Source organism: Anopheles coluzzii, chromosome 2, assembly GCF_943734685.1.
Source record: "Anopheles coluzzii chromosome 2, AcolN3, whole genome shotgun sequence".
Lineage (NCBI taxonomy): Eukaryota > Metazoa > Arthropoda > Insecta > Diptera > Culicidae > Anopheles > Anopheles coluzzii.
In genome coordinates, this window is record NC_064670.1 from 636,377 (window position 1) to 651,947 (window position 15,571).

At 44.1% G+C, this 15,571-nt stretch overlaps 3 protein-coding genes across 4 annotated transcripts; 1 reads left to right on the forward strand and 2 right to left on the reverse strand.

The window, feature by feature from the left end:
* Positions 1–98: 98 nt before the first annotated feature.
* Positions 99–11,844, reverse strand: LOC120949757 (14-3-3 protein epsilon). 2 transcript variants are annotated; one of them, XM_040367251.2, is made up of 6 exons: positions 11,635–11,844; positions 5,083–5,237; positions 4,645–4,959; positions 4,361–4,541; positions 4,138–4,216; positions 99–3,130 (listed from the first exon to the last, which is right to left on the reverse strand). In XM_040367251.2, exons 1-5 carry the CDS (start codon positions 11,696–11,698, stop codon positions 4,161–4,163), a joined length of 771 nt encoding a protein of 256 aa, XP_040223185.1. In that variant the 5' UTR covers positions 11,699–11,844; the 3' UTR covers positions 99–3,130; positions 4,138–4,160. The 2 variants fall into 2 exon arrangements, with proteins under 2 accessions (XP_040223185.1, XP_040223184.1); XM_040367250.2 differs by having other exon boundaries at positions 326–4,216.
* A 149-nt stretch (positions 11,845–11,993) lies between these two features.
* Positions 11,994–13,127, forward strand: LOC120949755 (GPN-loop GTPase 3). The gene is made up of 2 exons (XM_040367248.2): positions 11,994–12,136; positions 12,199–13,127. The coding sequence occupies exons 1-2, from the start codon at positions 12,092–12,094 to the stop codon at positions 13,045–13,047; spliced, it is 894 nt and encodes a 297-aa protein (XP_040223182.1). The 5' UTR covers positions 11,994–12,091; the 3' UTR covers positions 13,048–13,127.
* On the reverse strand, positions 13,062–14,884 carry LOC120949752 (polymerase delta-interacting protein 2). The gene is made up of 3 exons (XM_040367244.2): positions 14,603–14,884; positions 13,786–14,416; positions 13,062–13,704 (listed from the first exon to the last, which is right to left on the reverse strand). Exons 1-3 carry the CDS (start codon positions 14,716–14,718, stop codon positions 13,243–13,245), a joined length of 1,209 nt encoding a protein of 402 aa, XP_040223178.1. The 5' UTR covers positions 14,719–14,884; the 3' UTR covers positions 13,062–13,242.
* Between the last annotated feature and the right edge of the window lie 687 nt (positions 14,885–15,571).

The following is a 15,571-nucleotide window of genomic DNA, read 5'->3' on the forward strand; positions in this document are numbered from 1 at the left end:
ATCATTACAAATGAAAACAAAGCAAACCAATACTCCCCCCGTCGCTGATATTTCACGCAGTCCACAGATTTAGCGCAATTAAAAAGCTGCTCAATAGCTACTACTAGAATTGTTTATTTCCATTTCTTGTTTCATCTTGTGTGTTTGTGTTTGCTGCTGCTGCTGTAATCTTACATTTTACCGTTTTATTTTGCTTTATCTATGGTTCTGTTACAACGTGTGTTTGTATCCTGCCTGCGCGTTCCATATGAAAGAAGCTATCTGTGTCTCTTCTTACTGTATTTTCTTTTGTTTTTCCTTCTTTTCAGTTTTTTTTCCTATGTATCAGATATTTCCCTTCCTACGCGTTTTAACTGACACCGATTGCTCTACAGTTTTGTAACCTGCTAAGAAGTGTATGATGTTCCTCGTGTTGGAGCTGTTCTGATGGAGGAGATGGGAGCTGCTCTCGCGCTTAGCGTTTTATGGTTTAGTCAAACGGTGTGTAATGTTTTTGCGAGCGAGTGCTGGCACGAGTCCTTTCGGCTATACCATCATCTAATTCTAAAACGTTTACGTTTAGACCTGACGTGATATATACTGCTGTCTTGATACATTATTATTGCATTATTGTTTTTTTACGCTTCTTTCCCCCCAATTATGCCTCTTGTGCGGGACCACGGAAATTGCTCGGGACGACACGGGGTGATTTTTTGTTCATTTTCTCTTGGGTTGTGACGATTGTATGTGTATTTACGATGGATAAGTAATGTTCACGATAATGGAAATTCACACCGCGTTTGTTGCTGTCCATATGCATGCTTGGCAAAAGCGCGATCCACATGTTTCGTTTGATTTTAGTTTACTGTTTGTTCCAGCTATCTGCGGACGCTGTTTGAAAGGCGAGTAGTAGTAGTAGCAGTAGTAGCTGCTGTTGTAGTAGTAAAACCACCCTAAGTAACATGTGTTCGAGGCTGCTGGTATTTTTTGTGTCGCATGCATTAACCAACCATTCAGCAGCACAGTAGAATGAGAAATTTGAATTACATGAGTATACAGACATACACACACACACATTCACACAGGAAAAGGAAGTGTAGCCGAACGGATAGTTCGGTAATCATACGATGTATAAAATCGATCACGACCAAAGTTAAGCTAAGCACTGCTGCTACACAACTGATCGCTGCTCGGTTGGTTCCTTTCGTGCCATAGTGCCTGTGCTTGCACTAAACACGTGCCATAAAAATTCAATCTGAAAGCAGGGGGTGGCCCTAAGGCAGCAGCTATACCCGCCCTCGGTCGAGCTTTCTCGAGCGCTATACACAAAACGCACGCGGCGCCTTTGCGCCTCTTCGCGCCCGTCTAAATGATACTGTGGTTTGACTTCTATCGCGTAATAATGTTTTACATTGCTCTGGCTAGATTTCATATTGATAATAATAATACAAATAAACCGTTCAAAACTGCGCTTTCACTTCCGAACATTCCACTCCTCCTCCGCTTCTCCCCCTTCCATATTTTCCACGCTGCAGAGTGCATCGTCAATTGCTATCAATTTCCTTTCGTCAGTGCGGCGTCTCACACATAGTGCATATCTCCTCTCCTTGTGCCATTTTTAGTTCCGCATCATACAACGCAACCAAACCATTTCTGACTGATTCTATTTCTTCAGTCAGCTTTTTGAGTGTTCCTCCTCTGGTTCGTTTTCTCTTCTTCGATCCCTATTGCGGCTGCTAGGTGATAATTGTGTTTGCGTTTTCGACTTCATATCTGTTTCATTAATTTCTTTATTTTAATATATATTGACAAAAACAATACACGATCAATGGGTTTGATTGATGATTTTTCTGTTTCTCTATTTCTTTTGCCATGTTTTCACTGCTGATGTTACATTAAACTTGCCCTCCCTTGCTTGCCACGCCACTCTGTTCTAATAATGGTACGCGCGCTTCTGTTTGTTAGCAGGTTTACACTTAAATGGCTGTTCAGAAAAGCTGGGAGGATCTGTGTTCACCCAGAAGCCCTGATGTCGTCACTGGCTAGATATTATGCGTTGTGTTGCGCTGCTAGATTGACTTACAATCCCCTCACTTTTGTCTATGTCGTTTCCAGAGTCTGTATGTTGCATATGCATGCCACACTAACGCACACCGGATTGTTTGCATCCTTTTGGTGTAGTAGCAAAAGGAGTTGTGTTGTGTAAAGCAAAGTTAAAAACGGTCGGTCGATCAAATATGGAGAGGAATATGAGTGAACTTATGCGTTAAATTCCACAATCCTGCTCCGCAAATAAGAAACAACGGTAGTGCGGTTTCTTTTCCCTTTTCTCCCGTGTCTGCGCAACGATCCCATCACACGCACTAGTGTTGTATTATAACTTCCACCTGCCCCCCTCTCGTTATTGTGCGACGCACACACCTGTTTTTACTTTTAAATATTGCTTCACTGGTTACTGGTTGTTATACTGCTTTCCCTACAGTTTGTCGGCAATCAATAGTATGAATTTCTGGTACGTTTACGCGTCCTCTTCTCGATTGCTCTCTGCTACGTACGTACTTCAGTGTACAATCCCCGCCGTTTGTGGATCATTTGAATCACACACACACACACTGTTGGATCCGACCATCGACGCACGGACAAGTTACAAAGCGACACAAAGTAACAAAAAGGAGTATGACTCATCATATGATTCACATATACATGCCATGCGGTTGTGTTTGCATACAATGATGTTGCTCATAGCAGCAGCAGCAGCCAATCAATCATTGTTGGAAGAGCGCCATTATTGAGAAACGCAATGGTCTTAGTTACACTGTGGCACCAACGCGAGGTAAAGAGAGTGATGGATGTTTCATCGATGCACGTTTGTTTCCGCATACGATGCGCACCACACCACAGGAGAAAAGGGCTTTTGCCCCATCTGCATTCTGGTTGGCTAGCTGGCTGGCTGGCTGGCTGGCTGTGCTGGCAGTCGGGTCGAACGGGTAGAAAAAAAAAAGCGACGACAGCAACGACAACAGGGCGGGACGGGTAGCATTCGTGGAAGCATTCTGGTTGCGGCGGCAGCGGCGATCGTGGTGGTGTAATGGTGATAATAGCGTTTGTTGTAGTTGATGACGGTGGAATAGTTGTGGATTTGTTTGATTTGCTACGATGAAACACGAAACATTTCTTCTTTTATCTATACTATGAGAATGCAGGGAATCTAAGTTGTCTTAAATTATGTATGTGTGGTGTGTGTGTGTCTACACTACGGGCGGTATATGATAATGCTTTTCAGCAAGCTGACACACACAGAGTAAGAAAATGCACACAAATCCAGAGATGCAAGTAGTGATGGGGATGCAATGCAGTGAAATTGGGCGACAAGGGTAAAAAAAGATGGAATACGAGAGTAGGACGAGATCGTGAATATCGTAAGTATGTTCTTTCTGGATCTTCTTCGACAATCTACACAAACTGCACACACACACACACGCACATCAGTGGAGGTTTTGTTGTTACTGATCTTTTTCGGTTTTGCTGTGAGTTTTTCTTACATTTTTGCGCGCTATGCTGCTAACTGTCCGCTCTCTGCGTAGGAAACTGTTCAACGGTGACAAATTCCTACGGACTGCTGCTGCTGGATGGTTTTCATTGCGCTGCCCTTTTTCTGTGTTCTTCTTATATGCTTTTTTTCATGATTTGCATTGTTGTTATTTTTTAAGAGATAATTCGCTTTTCACGCGGGTGTATGTGTGTATTATTTTATGAATAAATGATGTTTTTATTTTTCGGCTCTTCTTCCAAATCGAACCTTCAATATCTATCGATCCTTTTTGCTCCTCCCCTACCTCTCTCTCTCTATCTCTCTCACTCCTCTCCTCTCCTTCTTCTCCTTACTTCTTTTGATGGTTCTCGATAATGCAACCGAGAGTTCTGCTTTTAGTCCGGTATTTAAGTTCTAGTCTCTTCTCTGGAAATGTTGGTTATTTGCTGCCGGGACTGGGTATTTCACACTTCGACTGCTAGAGTGGATCTTTTGCAAGAAATTCTTCCTTTATTCCATCCCTTGTTGCTCTATGTCTGTGTTTTGTGTATATTTCTTATGTTTATTTTCTTACTTCTTAATGCTTATCTCTTATCTTCCTTTTTTAATTAATAAAATAAACTCACACATAAAACGAGACGCGCGCAAATTACGACACGTCTTGGTCTTCAACATCCTGGATTTGTTCCTTCTGTTCACCTTCTCCTGCGAACACAAAGAGATGAAAGAAAGGGATAGTGTCAGTCATTTAATCTGTTGTGTTTTGCCCGTTGCGCGATATGCTGGCCCTGAGACCTTAAGATACAAAAAAAGAAGGAGAAGAAATAAGCCACAGAAAATCATTCTTACCATCTGCCTGCATGTCGGATGTCCATAAGGTGAGGTTGTCCCGAAGCAACTGCATAATTAGCGTTGAATCTTTGTAGCTTTCTTCGCTCAGAGTATCCAGTTCGGCAATAGCATCGTCGAATGCGGCTTTCGCTAGACGGCAGGCACGATCCGGAGAGTTCAGGATTTCATAGTAAAATACCTATGTATATACACAACAAAATATGGTACGTGCGAAAAGCGAGATTTTGTTAGAAATGTTTCTTGCTATGATTTTTATATTGCACAAATCATAATTTACTCACTGAGAAGTTCAAAGCCAATCCCAATCGAATTGGGTGCGTTGGTGGAAGGTCAGTCATCGCGATATCACTGGCAGCCTTGTACGCGACGAGCGAATTCTCGGCGGCATCCTTACGATCACCACCGGTGGCAAACTCAGCCAGATAACGGTGATAATCGCCCTTCATCTTGTAGTAAAACACCTTGCTTTCACCGGTCGTTGCACACGGGATCAGATGCTTATCAAGCACCTCGAGAATGTCTGAGCAGATGTCGCGCAGTTCCTTCTCAACCTGTGAGCGGTAGTTCTTGATCATTTCCAGCTTCTCCTCCACTCCCTGGGCGGACGAAAGAATAAAAGATATAAAAATTTGTATTGTACGCTTCCTAGCTGAGGGACGGTGGTGTTCATTCACGCGGTGTAGATTAATCTAGGCACACACACACAGAAGACACATTACCTTGTTCTCTTCCTTCTGCTCTATCGAAGAGATTATCCGCCAAGAAGCACGACGTGCACCGATGACGTTTTTGTAAGCCACCGACAGGAGATTTCTTTCCTCCACCGTCAGCTCCACATCCATGGAGGCGACCTTCTTCATGGCTTCGACCATTTCTGGAAAACAAAGAATGAAGAAAAACATTTTTAATAACACACTATTGTCATGACCCCTATAAGCTTTATGTTTCAATTTGTACTATTAACTTCCAGTACGCTGTGGGCGGCTTCATGTACATCATTAGTTGTGTATAAACATCATTTTTATTTATTCTTACGACAACAATTGTACATCCTGCCCTGCCAATTCACATTAATCAATTAACGTTTGGATCGAAACAACACAATTGCAACTTCTTGAAGCCGCCCCCCAGCTCAACCATGCTACTGGGTTAGATGCTATTCTTGCTGCCCCCTATTGTTTCAAGAGATTTCAACTTAAATGCATAATTATTAGTGAAGAATCGTCATTAGCGAATAGTCAATAAAGAAATGTTCATCATTAATCCAACGCAGGCGCATGATGCACGTTTCACATTAGGTTCTTTTTAAAGTGTCAACGTGAACGTAAAGAAAGTTCACACTTGCCATGGGGTAGGAATAGATTGCTGTTTTAAGAGATAGTGTCACTCTTAAAAGCTCTTGTGAAACATCGTTGGCATAGGGAGTGCAATTTTGCGTTATCTTTAACCACCTGGTAGCACACAGCTAGCCGAGATGGATGAGCACGGGCGCACGATGGGTACGTACTTCATGCCGGCTCTTCAACGGTTCACTGCTCAAAAAGGGGAGATCTGTGTGCTGCGAGCTGTTTCTTACCAGCCGCCGTGGTTTCACATTGGCGTTGTTCCAAAATAGCCGCCAGCATTTTACTGCGAAACGTGCCCGATGATCACAGTTCACCCATTCGCTCTGAACTCATCGTAGCAGCAACTGGAGAGCACGAACATACGCACACTAATGCTGTTCTCTTTCTTAGAAAACCGAAAAAGATTCCTTTCATACTCTTCCGCGTAAAAAAAAAAATAAAATGATGGTAAGTAAATTAAGAAATATCAAATACAATTTTTTCTGCACATTTTAAGGCATGGAAAATTACTTTTCGCATTTCTTCTCATTTGCTCTGCTACGCAATAGCTCTACTAACGCACACATGGGCAAGCATCTCGGATTATTAGCCGCCAGAAGAGAAAAAAACCGCTATCGAGGAGAAACACGCACACAAGGACAAAACGCTGTAGTTATGCACACCGGCGTTGCTGAACGCCCAACAGTCTTATCCAAACGAATGAGGAGAGAAACGCCGCCTCTCTCTCTCTCTTTCATTCTCACTGGCTCAATGTCCGGTTGTGCCAACCCAGAGATGCCTACCATTCGTTCTTCTAACCGAAAATGTAAGGTTAGGAAACATCTATAAAAATTGCATGCTTGCATTCGCAGAACAGATATGGGAGAATTTTCAGTTAGAATGGCCTGCGTTAGAATTGCTACCAGCAGCACTGACTGTACAGAATAACCATACCACAGAATCGTCAACTTAAAAAAATGATAAAATTACAGGTGCTGTTAAACCATGCTTGCAGCAGCTGGCTTGCTTTGATTGAAATTATTTAAATGTGTATAGTAAAGTAATGACTACACTGGGATCGTCATTAGGTCAAGTGATTGACTGCGACCCGCGTTTTACGATATGTGCGATATAATATGCAAACAATTGGATGAACCTGCTCCAATGGCATGAATGCTTCATAAAAGCCATAATACAAAAAGTAAACCCGGGAATCTGAAGGATCAAATGAATAACCACATGTGTGTGTAGTTACCAACCTCACGCGACTCTGTTACGCAATCCTATGTTAGAAAAAAAACACATTCCTAACCAGACACAAGGAGAGAGCGCTCGGAAAACCTGCCTGTTACACTTTACTTTAGTAGTCGGGTTTGATTGATTCTTAGTGGTGTTAAGTTACCAGTATTATAATATTAATACATGTCCCTCTGTCAGATAAATTTCAGTCCTTTCAAGAAAGCTCTATTTTCATTAATTGCGTTACACCGAATAATGCGAGCAAAATAATAAATATCCTGAATGTGTTTCTGGAATCAACATTGAAAATCTTCGTTTTTGAAGCACAACCATTGCAATCTTTCGCATGCAATCATTCGCAAATATTGAACCTCAGGAGGTAAATTTTACATTTCGTGTATAGCTCGAGTAACACTATAGGTATTTATTATCTTATATCCTTCTTCTTCTAGCAATCGACATAAAATAAAATCATTTCATTCATCCTTATCTTCATTCTAGATAACTTTTAATTAATATACGTTCCAGTACACACACCCCCCAATCACATTGATAACACTGAGCTGTTTTTAAATTTGATGATTAAATATGCCCAGAGTCCAAGCAAAACAGTATTGCATTGCTCAGGCGCTACAGATTAGGTGCAAATGATAAATGAACCAATAGCAATAGCACTTGCAATCAGTTTTAAAACATATCCTAATATAACATTTATTCAATATGTATGTAACATGTAGAATCAGTACGACCTTCAGCATTAGAACCAGTGTCCGGTGTACGTCAAATTAACATCAATTTGAACGTTTTTCAATGTAGCGGTGGAAATATATCTATCGAACCTCCTCGTGCACCAATGCTTCATCAATATGTTGTGTTCCCCATGCATAACAACATTGGAACAGAGGTGTTCCTCTCTCAGCCACTTCCCTTACCCTTTCCAAACCCTTCTTTCCACATTATGTTCAGAGACCTTTGTGTAGTTTTTCACAAAATAAGCTGTATTGAGTGTTCGCAACAGTGGGGAAGCCTATATTATTGGCACACTCACAAACGGTCAGCAACGAACGAACACCAAGTTCTAAAATAAATTCCAAAGGGTGTCCCCACATGAAACCGAACGAATAAAAAGCTTGATGAACTGGTCACGCGGAACGAACCCAACAGGCACATCCTATATAACGCAGACAGAAACCCCTTCTAACTAGAACATTGTGTATTTGGTCACAAATTCATCATTCTCTCGCTCTGTGTTCCTCCCTCCGGCCGACTCACGTCACGACAAGCCCCAAAACGTACGTTTTAGTTATATGAAAAACATCTCTGTAATTTACCATACTCGTCGTTGTAGCGTTATAGTATCGATCTATGCCGACTTATAGACCAATTTATCACGGTTACCTACTTTACTACTGCCCAGTGGGACAAACCCCCACGTTTTTCTGAGTTCAGGGAGTTTAGTTTATGCTCCTATTTTAGTATGGATCTCGCCTTTTTCATCATTCAAGGAATCAACCCTTTATTTCATTAGAGAGCTAGATTGGATACATATCATACTCGCAGAAAGTATCCTTCCTACCGTCCTTATAAATCACAAAACAGCTCAATTCATATCAATCGATCAATACCATATTTAATGAAACTTCGTACAGCTTAAATTGACAGAGGAAGCGACGATAGAGCATAACTCTAGGAATCGTAAATTTGGCACTTTCCTTTCTTGCTTTCTTTTTGTGGAAATATAGCTTTTTTCAATGGCGCGCTGTTATCTTTCTCTTCAATTGCAGTGAGTGGAATCTATATATTGCATACACATACGTGTAACACATATTTATACATATATGTGTCTACATAGAAATGTATAAAATAGGTTATACACTACTAATGCGAAATGGGTAACGTTTGCTTTAGTGAATTTGATACATTGCAATTAAAAATCGTAATTCCAGGTATGGAGGCATCTCTTTCCCATTGTTTGTCGTTTGAAGCAATGTGAAATAAAGTTAAGTATGCAACCTAATATTGTAATAAAACTTTAGTATTTCTTGGAGGATACAGCACTGCTGACCTTCCGATACAAATTTTGCTACATGATGCTCGTGTCGTTACCTATACAAGACAATAAAAAGCTAAAAAATGAGAAAATATTTAGTGCTTTAGGAAATCGTTTCCTTTAATAGGGTTGCAGAAGAACTTTCTACTGTTTTCAAGTTACGAAGAAAGTGGCAAAGACAATATACATTTTTGATCTGGAGGGATGATCTGGAAATGGACTTGCGCAATGAGCCAAACGCGAGTCGACCCAACCAACATCTTCTGGCCACAGCCTACTTTTGCTGCTTATAGCCACCCGCTATTGAGGATAGGTTTTGTAGTTAGCGATTTCAAATGTTAAAAATTGATGGAAACATATTTACAGAAACACCCGTATGGTTGGCAAACAGTAAACATAAAAAATTGTAACGAACTTCCCTGATTTCCAGTTCTTGAAGCAGTTAAACTTAGCCGCCGCCATCGTGTTGCAAATTGGCCCACGCCCAATTTTTTTTCATCAACTACAAGCGTCGTTTTTTGTCATTCTCAATGTTTAGCAAAACTGTTCGCAATCAATAGAATATTTCTAGCTGTTCTGCCTAGAAACCTGGCGAAATACAGGGCGTTGTTACATTCGAGAAACAGAGGAACCGCACCTGACACGCGCCCATATCATTTCAAGGTACAGCGCACTCCTCTCACAAGGCCAGGCAACGCAGAGGCAAGTTTCCGCGTGTGCGTGTAGGAGTTTTTTTTTCGCTGAAATCTCTACCGCTCATTCAACTCATTCGCTTCAACTACCTTCAATGGGGTGTTTAATATAAATGTTTTGTAAAACATTTACAATTATCAATACAACATACTTTTCACTGTATTTCGTGAAGAAAGCCATGTGATATCGAACAATGAAATCATTCCAATAATGCATAATGAGACCCAAAGAAAGCAGGCGGGCGGCCACCTAATAACGACGACTCGTTCGTTGAGCCTCATTTCCAATTGCGCGAATTTTGATAGTGTGGTGGTGGTAGTTGCTCACCGGACACAATTTTACTGGTACACTCAACCCATCGCACACCTACCTTCCATAGAATAGTCGAAACTAATACCACCAAATGTATATCTCTGTGTATGTGTGGGGTGAGTGTATTTGTGTGTAAGTGTTCCGTTTGCTCAATTCAAATGTAGTGGTGCGAGCTGTTCTCTTTTCAATCCTTCCTAACCGGAACAAGACGAGCACTACCACCGGATGGATGGATGGAAAAACATTTTTCAATGATTCCGAAAAACTTTTGCTCCATGTGCTCAGATATGTTTAAGTACTTTGAAATGTTGTAGCTAAATTTGCAATCGTATTTGTGTCTTTATCGCGTCAGCTAGATGATCTTTCCACCTCAGCGACAAATATAAAAAAATCGCAACGTATTCCTGCTCGGAAGCCGTACATACAGTTCTCTCTCAACTCTCGAATATGACGCATCAAACCTCGGGTGAAAAGTTACAAGAGTGGTGCTTGCGCTCCCCGGTGGTGGTATCACATTCACACTTCTCTTGTATGTCGTTCAGCGGCAGCGGCCCCCATCGCAGCTGCCCTTCATCGATTTTTCTCCTTTCCATCCGACTTCCCTTTTCCCTGGTCGATTTTTCTTCACCCTGACGTCCCGCATTTCCATTCCATGCCCTTCTCTCCATCAGCTAAACCGGGTACAGCGCATACATTCACACATATACAACTTCAACTCCGGCAGTTCAGGCTTCCCATCTCACTCCGAGAGTTCTTCGGGCGCATTGCCTTTCTCTTTCGCACCAGCGGTCCAGAAAGCACGTTGCCAACTGCTACCGTCGCTAAAACATTCCCGCGCATACTCTTTTCCAACAAGGCTGCTGCTCCGCGGCGCTCTCCTCTCTCACTCTCTCTCTCACACGGCCTGCCTAACTCTTCTAGCCGCCCTCTTCTTTATCTTCTCCAACAGTCTAAAATTCTTCCCGAGTTTGCCTTCTCTTCTTTCCGCTTATTTCCACTACACCTAGCTTTCTACCTCTCTTCAACCCACACATACAGGTACACACACACAGGCACACATTTCATGAGCTCATCAGCGCGCGCGTACCAAATCTCACTCACACCATCAAGCCAAAGACTCTGCAAAGGAGCTCCTTTTTTGCTCTCTCAAATGTGGCCCATCCATTTTCAGTTCGCTACCTCCAACAAGTTTTTTACAGAATTTTAATCGAAACATGGGACCATATACCAATTTTTCGAGTCACGAGCGCATATGCGAAACAAGAAAATTGCATACGGCGTGTCCAGCGGCTACGGCGGCTTCCTGTGGCGGCGGCAGTAGATTTGGCAACTCTCCCTCTCTCGCACACGCACACACACACATGCACATAGTCACGAGACGACTCATCGCCACTTTGTCTCCGCAGAACAACGGTTGTTTCGTGGAAGAAAATCCAACTTCCGCCGTTTCGGGATGCTCAAGGCGTTCCTCGCACAACCATTACTGACTTTTCCCGGTGCTTTCTAAGCTTCCTCCATCCAGAAAACGAACCCCTTTTCCGACCCCCACTCCAACTTGGACTCCTCCCACTATGCGGCAGATTGAAGGGCAGCAAGATTGGCGAGAGCAAAAGTAGTCTTGCCGGGTAGAAAATTATGTTTTTCGCACTTACCATCGTATCGCTCAGCCTGTTCGGCCAGCTTCGCCTTGTAGATGTTATTTTCGCGTTCCGACATTGTTGCAGTTCTAGAGTAACTCGTTCGGTGCTGAAGTTCAGTAGGTCTTCCTCACGGTTTTCTAGATCGCGCACGAGAATGACGGTGACTACCACGAGCGAAATCTCTAAATGGACTAACAAAATGGCTGCCAACTGCGGGCTTCACATGCACGACCACCACCTTGGCCTTTTTCATCCGGGCTGTCAAGCTTCGGCTCAAATTATCAATCTTCGGCCAAGATCGGCCCCGCTCGATCTGGTATAATCGTCAAGGTGTATAGCTAATGACCGCTAAATTTCACCAAGGTGTACACATTCCATCTGTCAAACGAAAAACGAGCATGAACGGTGTGAGTTTGTTTACTTGAGTCTGGTTGCACGAAACATAATTGTACGTAGAGTTTGTTTCAAAATGAGGTACGGACAGCTCGTAATGGGCCCCGCCGGAAGTGGCAAGGTAAGCATTCGCATCCCTGGCATACTAGACACTTGATTTACCCCCGGCTCATTTCATGATAGTCCACCTATTGCGCGACAATGCAACGGCACGGCTTCGATGACAAGCGGATGATCAAGGTCGTCAATCTGGATCCGGCTGCGGAACACTTTGACTATCAGCCGTTTCTAGACATCCGAGATCTGATCCAGCTGGACGATGCCATGGAAGACGAAGAGCTTCGCTACGGTCCGAATGGTGGGCTGATATTTTGTATTGAATATCTCATCGAACACTCCGACTGGCTGCGTGATCAGCTGTGTGGAGTCGGTTCCGATGATGAGGACGATACCACCGGCATCGAAGAACCGGACGACGATTACGTGTTGTTCGATATGCCGGGTCAAATCGAACTCTACACCCATCTGAAATCGGGCAATTCGTTGGCTCGGTTACTAGAATCGTGGAACTTTCGACTCTGCTCCGTGTTCCTGGTCGACTCGCAGTTTATGATTGACGGTGCCAAGTTTTTGTCGGGAACGATGGCTGCATTGAGCGTGATGGCCAACATGGAGCTTCCCCACGTGAACGTGCTTAGTAAAATGGATCTGCTGAGCAAAGTACACCGTGGGCAGATGGACAAATATCTCGACCCTGATGCGCACGCACTGCTCGGGGAGGTGACAAACGAATCCGCGTGGGGACGCAAGTATCGCAAGCTGTCGGAAACGATCGGCATGCTGATCGAGGACTTTAGTTTAGTTCGCTTCACCCCGCTCAACATTAACGATGAGGAAAACGTGGCCGATCTGCTACTGATGATCGATAACGTCATCCAGTACGGCGAGGATGCGGACGTGAAGGTGCGCGATTTTGATCCACCAGAACCGGAGGAGGTAGAGGACGACAGTCGGCACTATCAGGATGATTAAAGAGGCACAATGTGTGGATTTCGTCCTAACATACGTTTATATTCGCTTTGCAGTTCAATAAATTTAACGATATAGGATTATTTACATGAGTTCTGACTGAGCATGCGCGTCCCCTAATTATGGCCCTAACACTGGTTGGTTTTCATAATGTCTTAGCAGATAACTTTTCAGCGATCAAATTTGCTCTGCTCACGATCAAACAGCGTCATCACCATCGTTTTTGTTGTTTTTCGTATTTGGTTTCGTGGAGCTCGTTGGCGTTGTCGTGGAAGAGGGTGTCGAGTCGTCTCCGCCACCGCTTGCGCCTGATGGCTGTTTCGAGCCAAGCGTTGTGTTCGCGTCGTCGATGCTGCCGTTTCCGCTGTTATCGTCTGGCTTGCTCTCCAGTGAGAACGGTGGAATACGACAATCAAACATGTGGCCATCTTCGCGCTCCATGCGGAACGTTCCCCACATGTGGCCGCTTGGTGCCTGTAAGCTGACGTGCGAGCTGTACTGGAACGCGGGCAGTCGCGGACTCAAGATAGGTTCCTGGCCGACTACACCCCGTCCTCGAACAGTTTCCAGTGTTCCAGATAGGGAAAATATTCTCCAATGTCGCTCTCTCAACTGCACGCTAAGTTCGCCCAAATTTTCCAAACGAATACAGTAGCGCCACTAAAATAGAGGAATCAAATACAGTTGCAATGTTGCGCTGGGTCAACGTTTTACAATTCTATGGCCATCGTTGATGCTTACCCAGTACACCGACGCTGCTGGAGTTTCTCTGCAGCCCATGTAGAACGGTATGACCGTTACCCGTATGCCTTCCGTCGTTTCTTTGTGCACGTCCGACAGTTCCAGCCATGGATGGTTCTTCTTCTGCCATGCCCTAAGCGTTTCCTGCGCCACGAACGGCGGATCCTTGTCTGGCTGGTGTGCTAAGAACTTATCGAACAACTCGTGCTGCAAAGGATGCTGCTCTCCAGAGCTGTACGGTAGTATGTCCTCGTGCGCTACGTAATCTAGTCCTGGGATTGCGTACAAACTTCGGCTTGATTCCTGGTTGCCCAGAAACGTAACCGCCTCCGTTTGGGCGCGTATGTACGGACAGTCGCGCTGATCAATCAACACCTGATAGAAGGTGTGCGTCTTCTTCTGAACTTCCTTGCCCGTGTTACCACCACCAGAGCCGCTATCGTTTGCATCGGAAGAGGCCCCTTCGAGTTGATTGCCTTTGGCTTGATTCGGCAAATCACGGTCGTACACTCGGGCTAGCCATGGGAACAGTATCACACCGCGGTACCCAAATACTCGGTGCAGGAAAAGTTGGCCCGTTTCGTATTTGCCCTGCGCCTTGGGCAGCTCGAGTCTGCCCACCTCAGCCAGGCTGAAACGTAAATAATTATATAACTTTCAGAAAGTGCATCCAATAAAACAAAGCCTTCCCCAGGGGGTTCAAATGCATTGGCCAAAAAGAGGCGCCACAGCGCGTGGCAACATCATTACGGCCAGGCGATGGCTCGATTTTGGCTCGGCGTTCGAACTAGCTACACAAACAATTACACCATCTTACCGTGTGTTGTGATAAATAGAAACCGAAAACAAACGAACCACCAAGTTGAACCGTGGACGGAAATGGCAAAGAGAGATTGCCTTGGACATTAGCGGACTCATGGTTGTTATGAGCATGCGGCACAATTGCTGCGGTAGACTACGATGGGCGAGAGCACTTTTCCCGAAAACAGACTACAGAGTGCAATTGGCGAAAATTAATAAAAACTTTATCACTATCACACAATTGCACACACAATTTTCCTTTCCCAACACAACACAACCAATGAAATCCGGGATGTCAAATGTACAATTGACGTTTGGTTTGTACAACAAATTACTGCAGTTTGCGAGCTCGCCAACGCTCCAAATCGGTGCAATTTCCCCTCGTTGGCGAGCGTTTTTGAAAGGCGTTGTGAGGGGTTTTGACGTTTCGAGCGAGGGTTTTTGAGCGTTCAAAATAGCCACCAAAAAGCTAGCGCTGGTGTGCGACCGTGTTGGTGGACAAAATTAAATGACCAAAAAATAAATACACTCCACCTGACGGAGGCAAGGTCAGAAGGATACGATAAGTGGAACATGTTAAACAGCGGCCGCGTGCCGCGCCAAGAAGGTGCTTGAGCGCTCTGTGCATCGATCTGCCGCACAGGGAGCTAGATAGCTGAAGCTAGTGGAGGAGCAACTATCGCAGATCGGGAACAGACGAACAAGAAGGAAAGCATGTCTGGGCCGAGTGACCTGGAGAATGATTGGCATCCTGACCGGATGTTTTATCTGTGCGATTTCGTCTGACGTTATCTGTCAAATCCCATATAAATCTCATCCGATAAAATCGCATCCGATGAGCGTTGCCACCGCCCTAAGCAAGTGTCGATACGTACACATGCGCGAAAGAGATGACATAACACAACGAGCTAGAACATACACACCTCGGAAAAAGGTGCACGTAAATCCTCACCAACATAACGAAAGGCATATGCACAAAAGTGGG

Excerpts from the sequence above, each read along its gene's own strand:
- LOC120949757 (XM_040367251.2), bottom strand. The coding sequence starts at position 11,698 with ATGTCGGAACGCGAAAATAACATCTACAAGGCGAAGCTGGCCGAACAG. Across the intron at positions 4,960-5,082 it reads AGCAGAAGGAAGAGAACAAG|GGAGTGGAGGAGAAGCTGGA; the intron begins GTAATGTGTCTT and ends TCGTCCGCCCAG. Across the intron at positions 4,542-4,644 it reads GATTGGCTTTGAACTTCTCA|GTATTTTACTATGAAATCCT; the intron begins GTGAGTAAATTA and ends GTATATACATAG.
- LOC120949755 (XM_040367248.2), top strand. The coding sequence starts at position 12,092 with ATGAGGTACGGACAGCTCGTAATGGGCCCCGCCGGAAGTGGCAAG. Across the intron at positions 12,137-12,198 it reads GCCCCGCCGGAAGTGGCAAG|TCCACCTATTGCGCGACAAT; the intron begins GTAAGCATTCGC and ends ATTTCATGATAG.
- LOC120949752 (XM_040367244.2), bottom strand. The coding sequence starts at position 14,718 with ATGCTCATAACAACCATGAGTCCGCTAATGTCCAAGGCAATCTCTCTT. Across the intron at positions 14,417-14,602 it reads TCTATTTATCACAACACACG|CCTGGCTGAGGTGGGCAGAC; the intron begins GTAAGATGGTGT and ends TTTACGTTTCAG. Across the intron at positions 13,705-13,785 it reads CAGCAGCGTCGGTGTACTGG|TGGCGCTACTGTATTCGTTT; the intron begins GTAAGCATCAAC and ends CCTCTATTTTAG.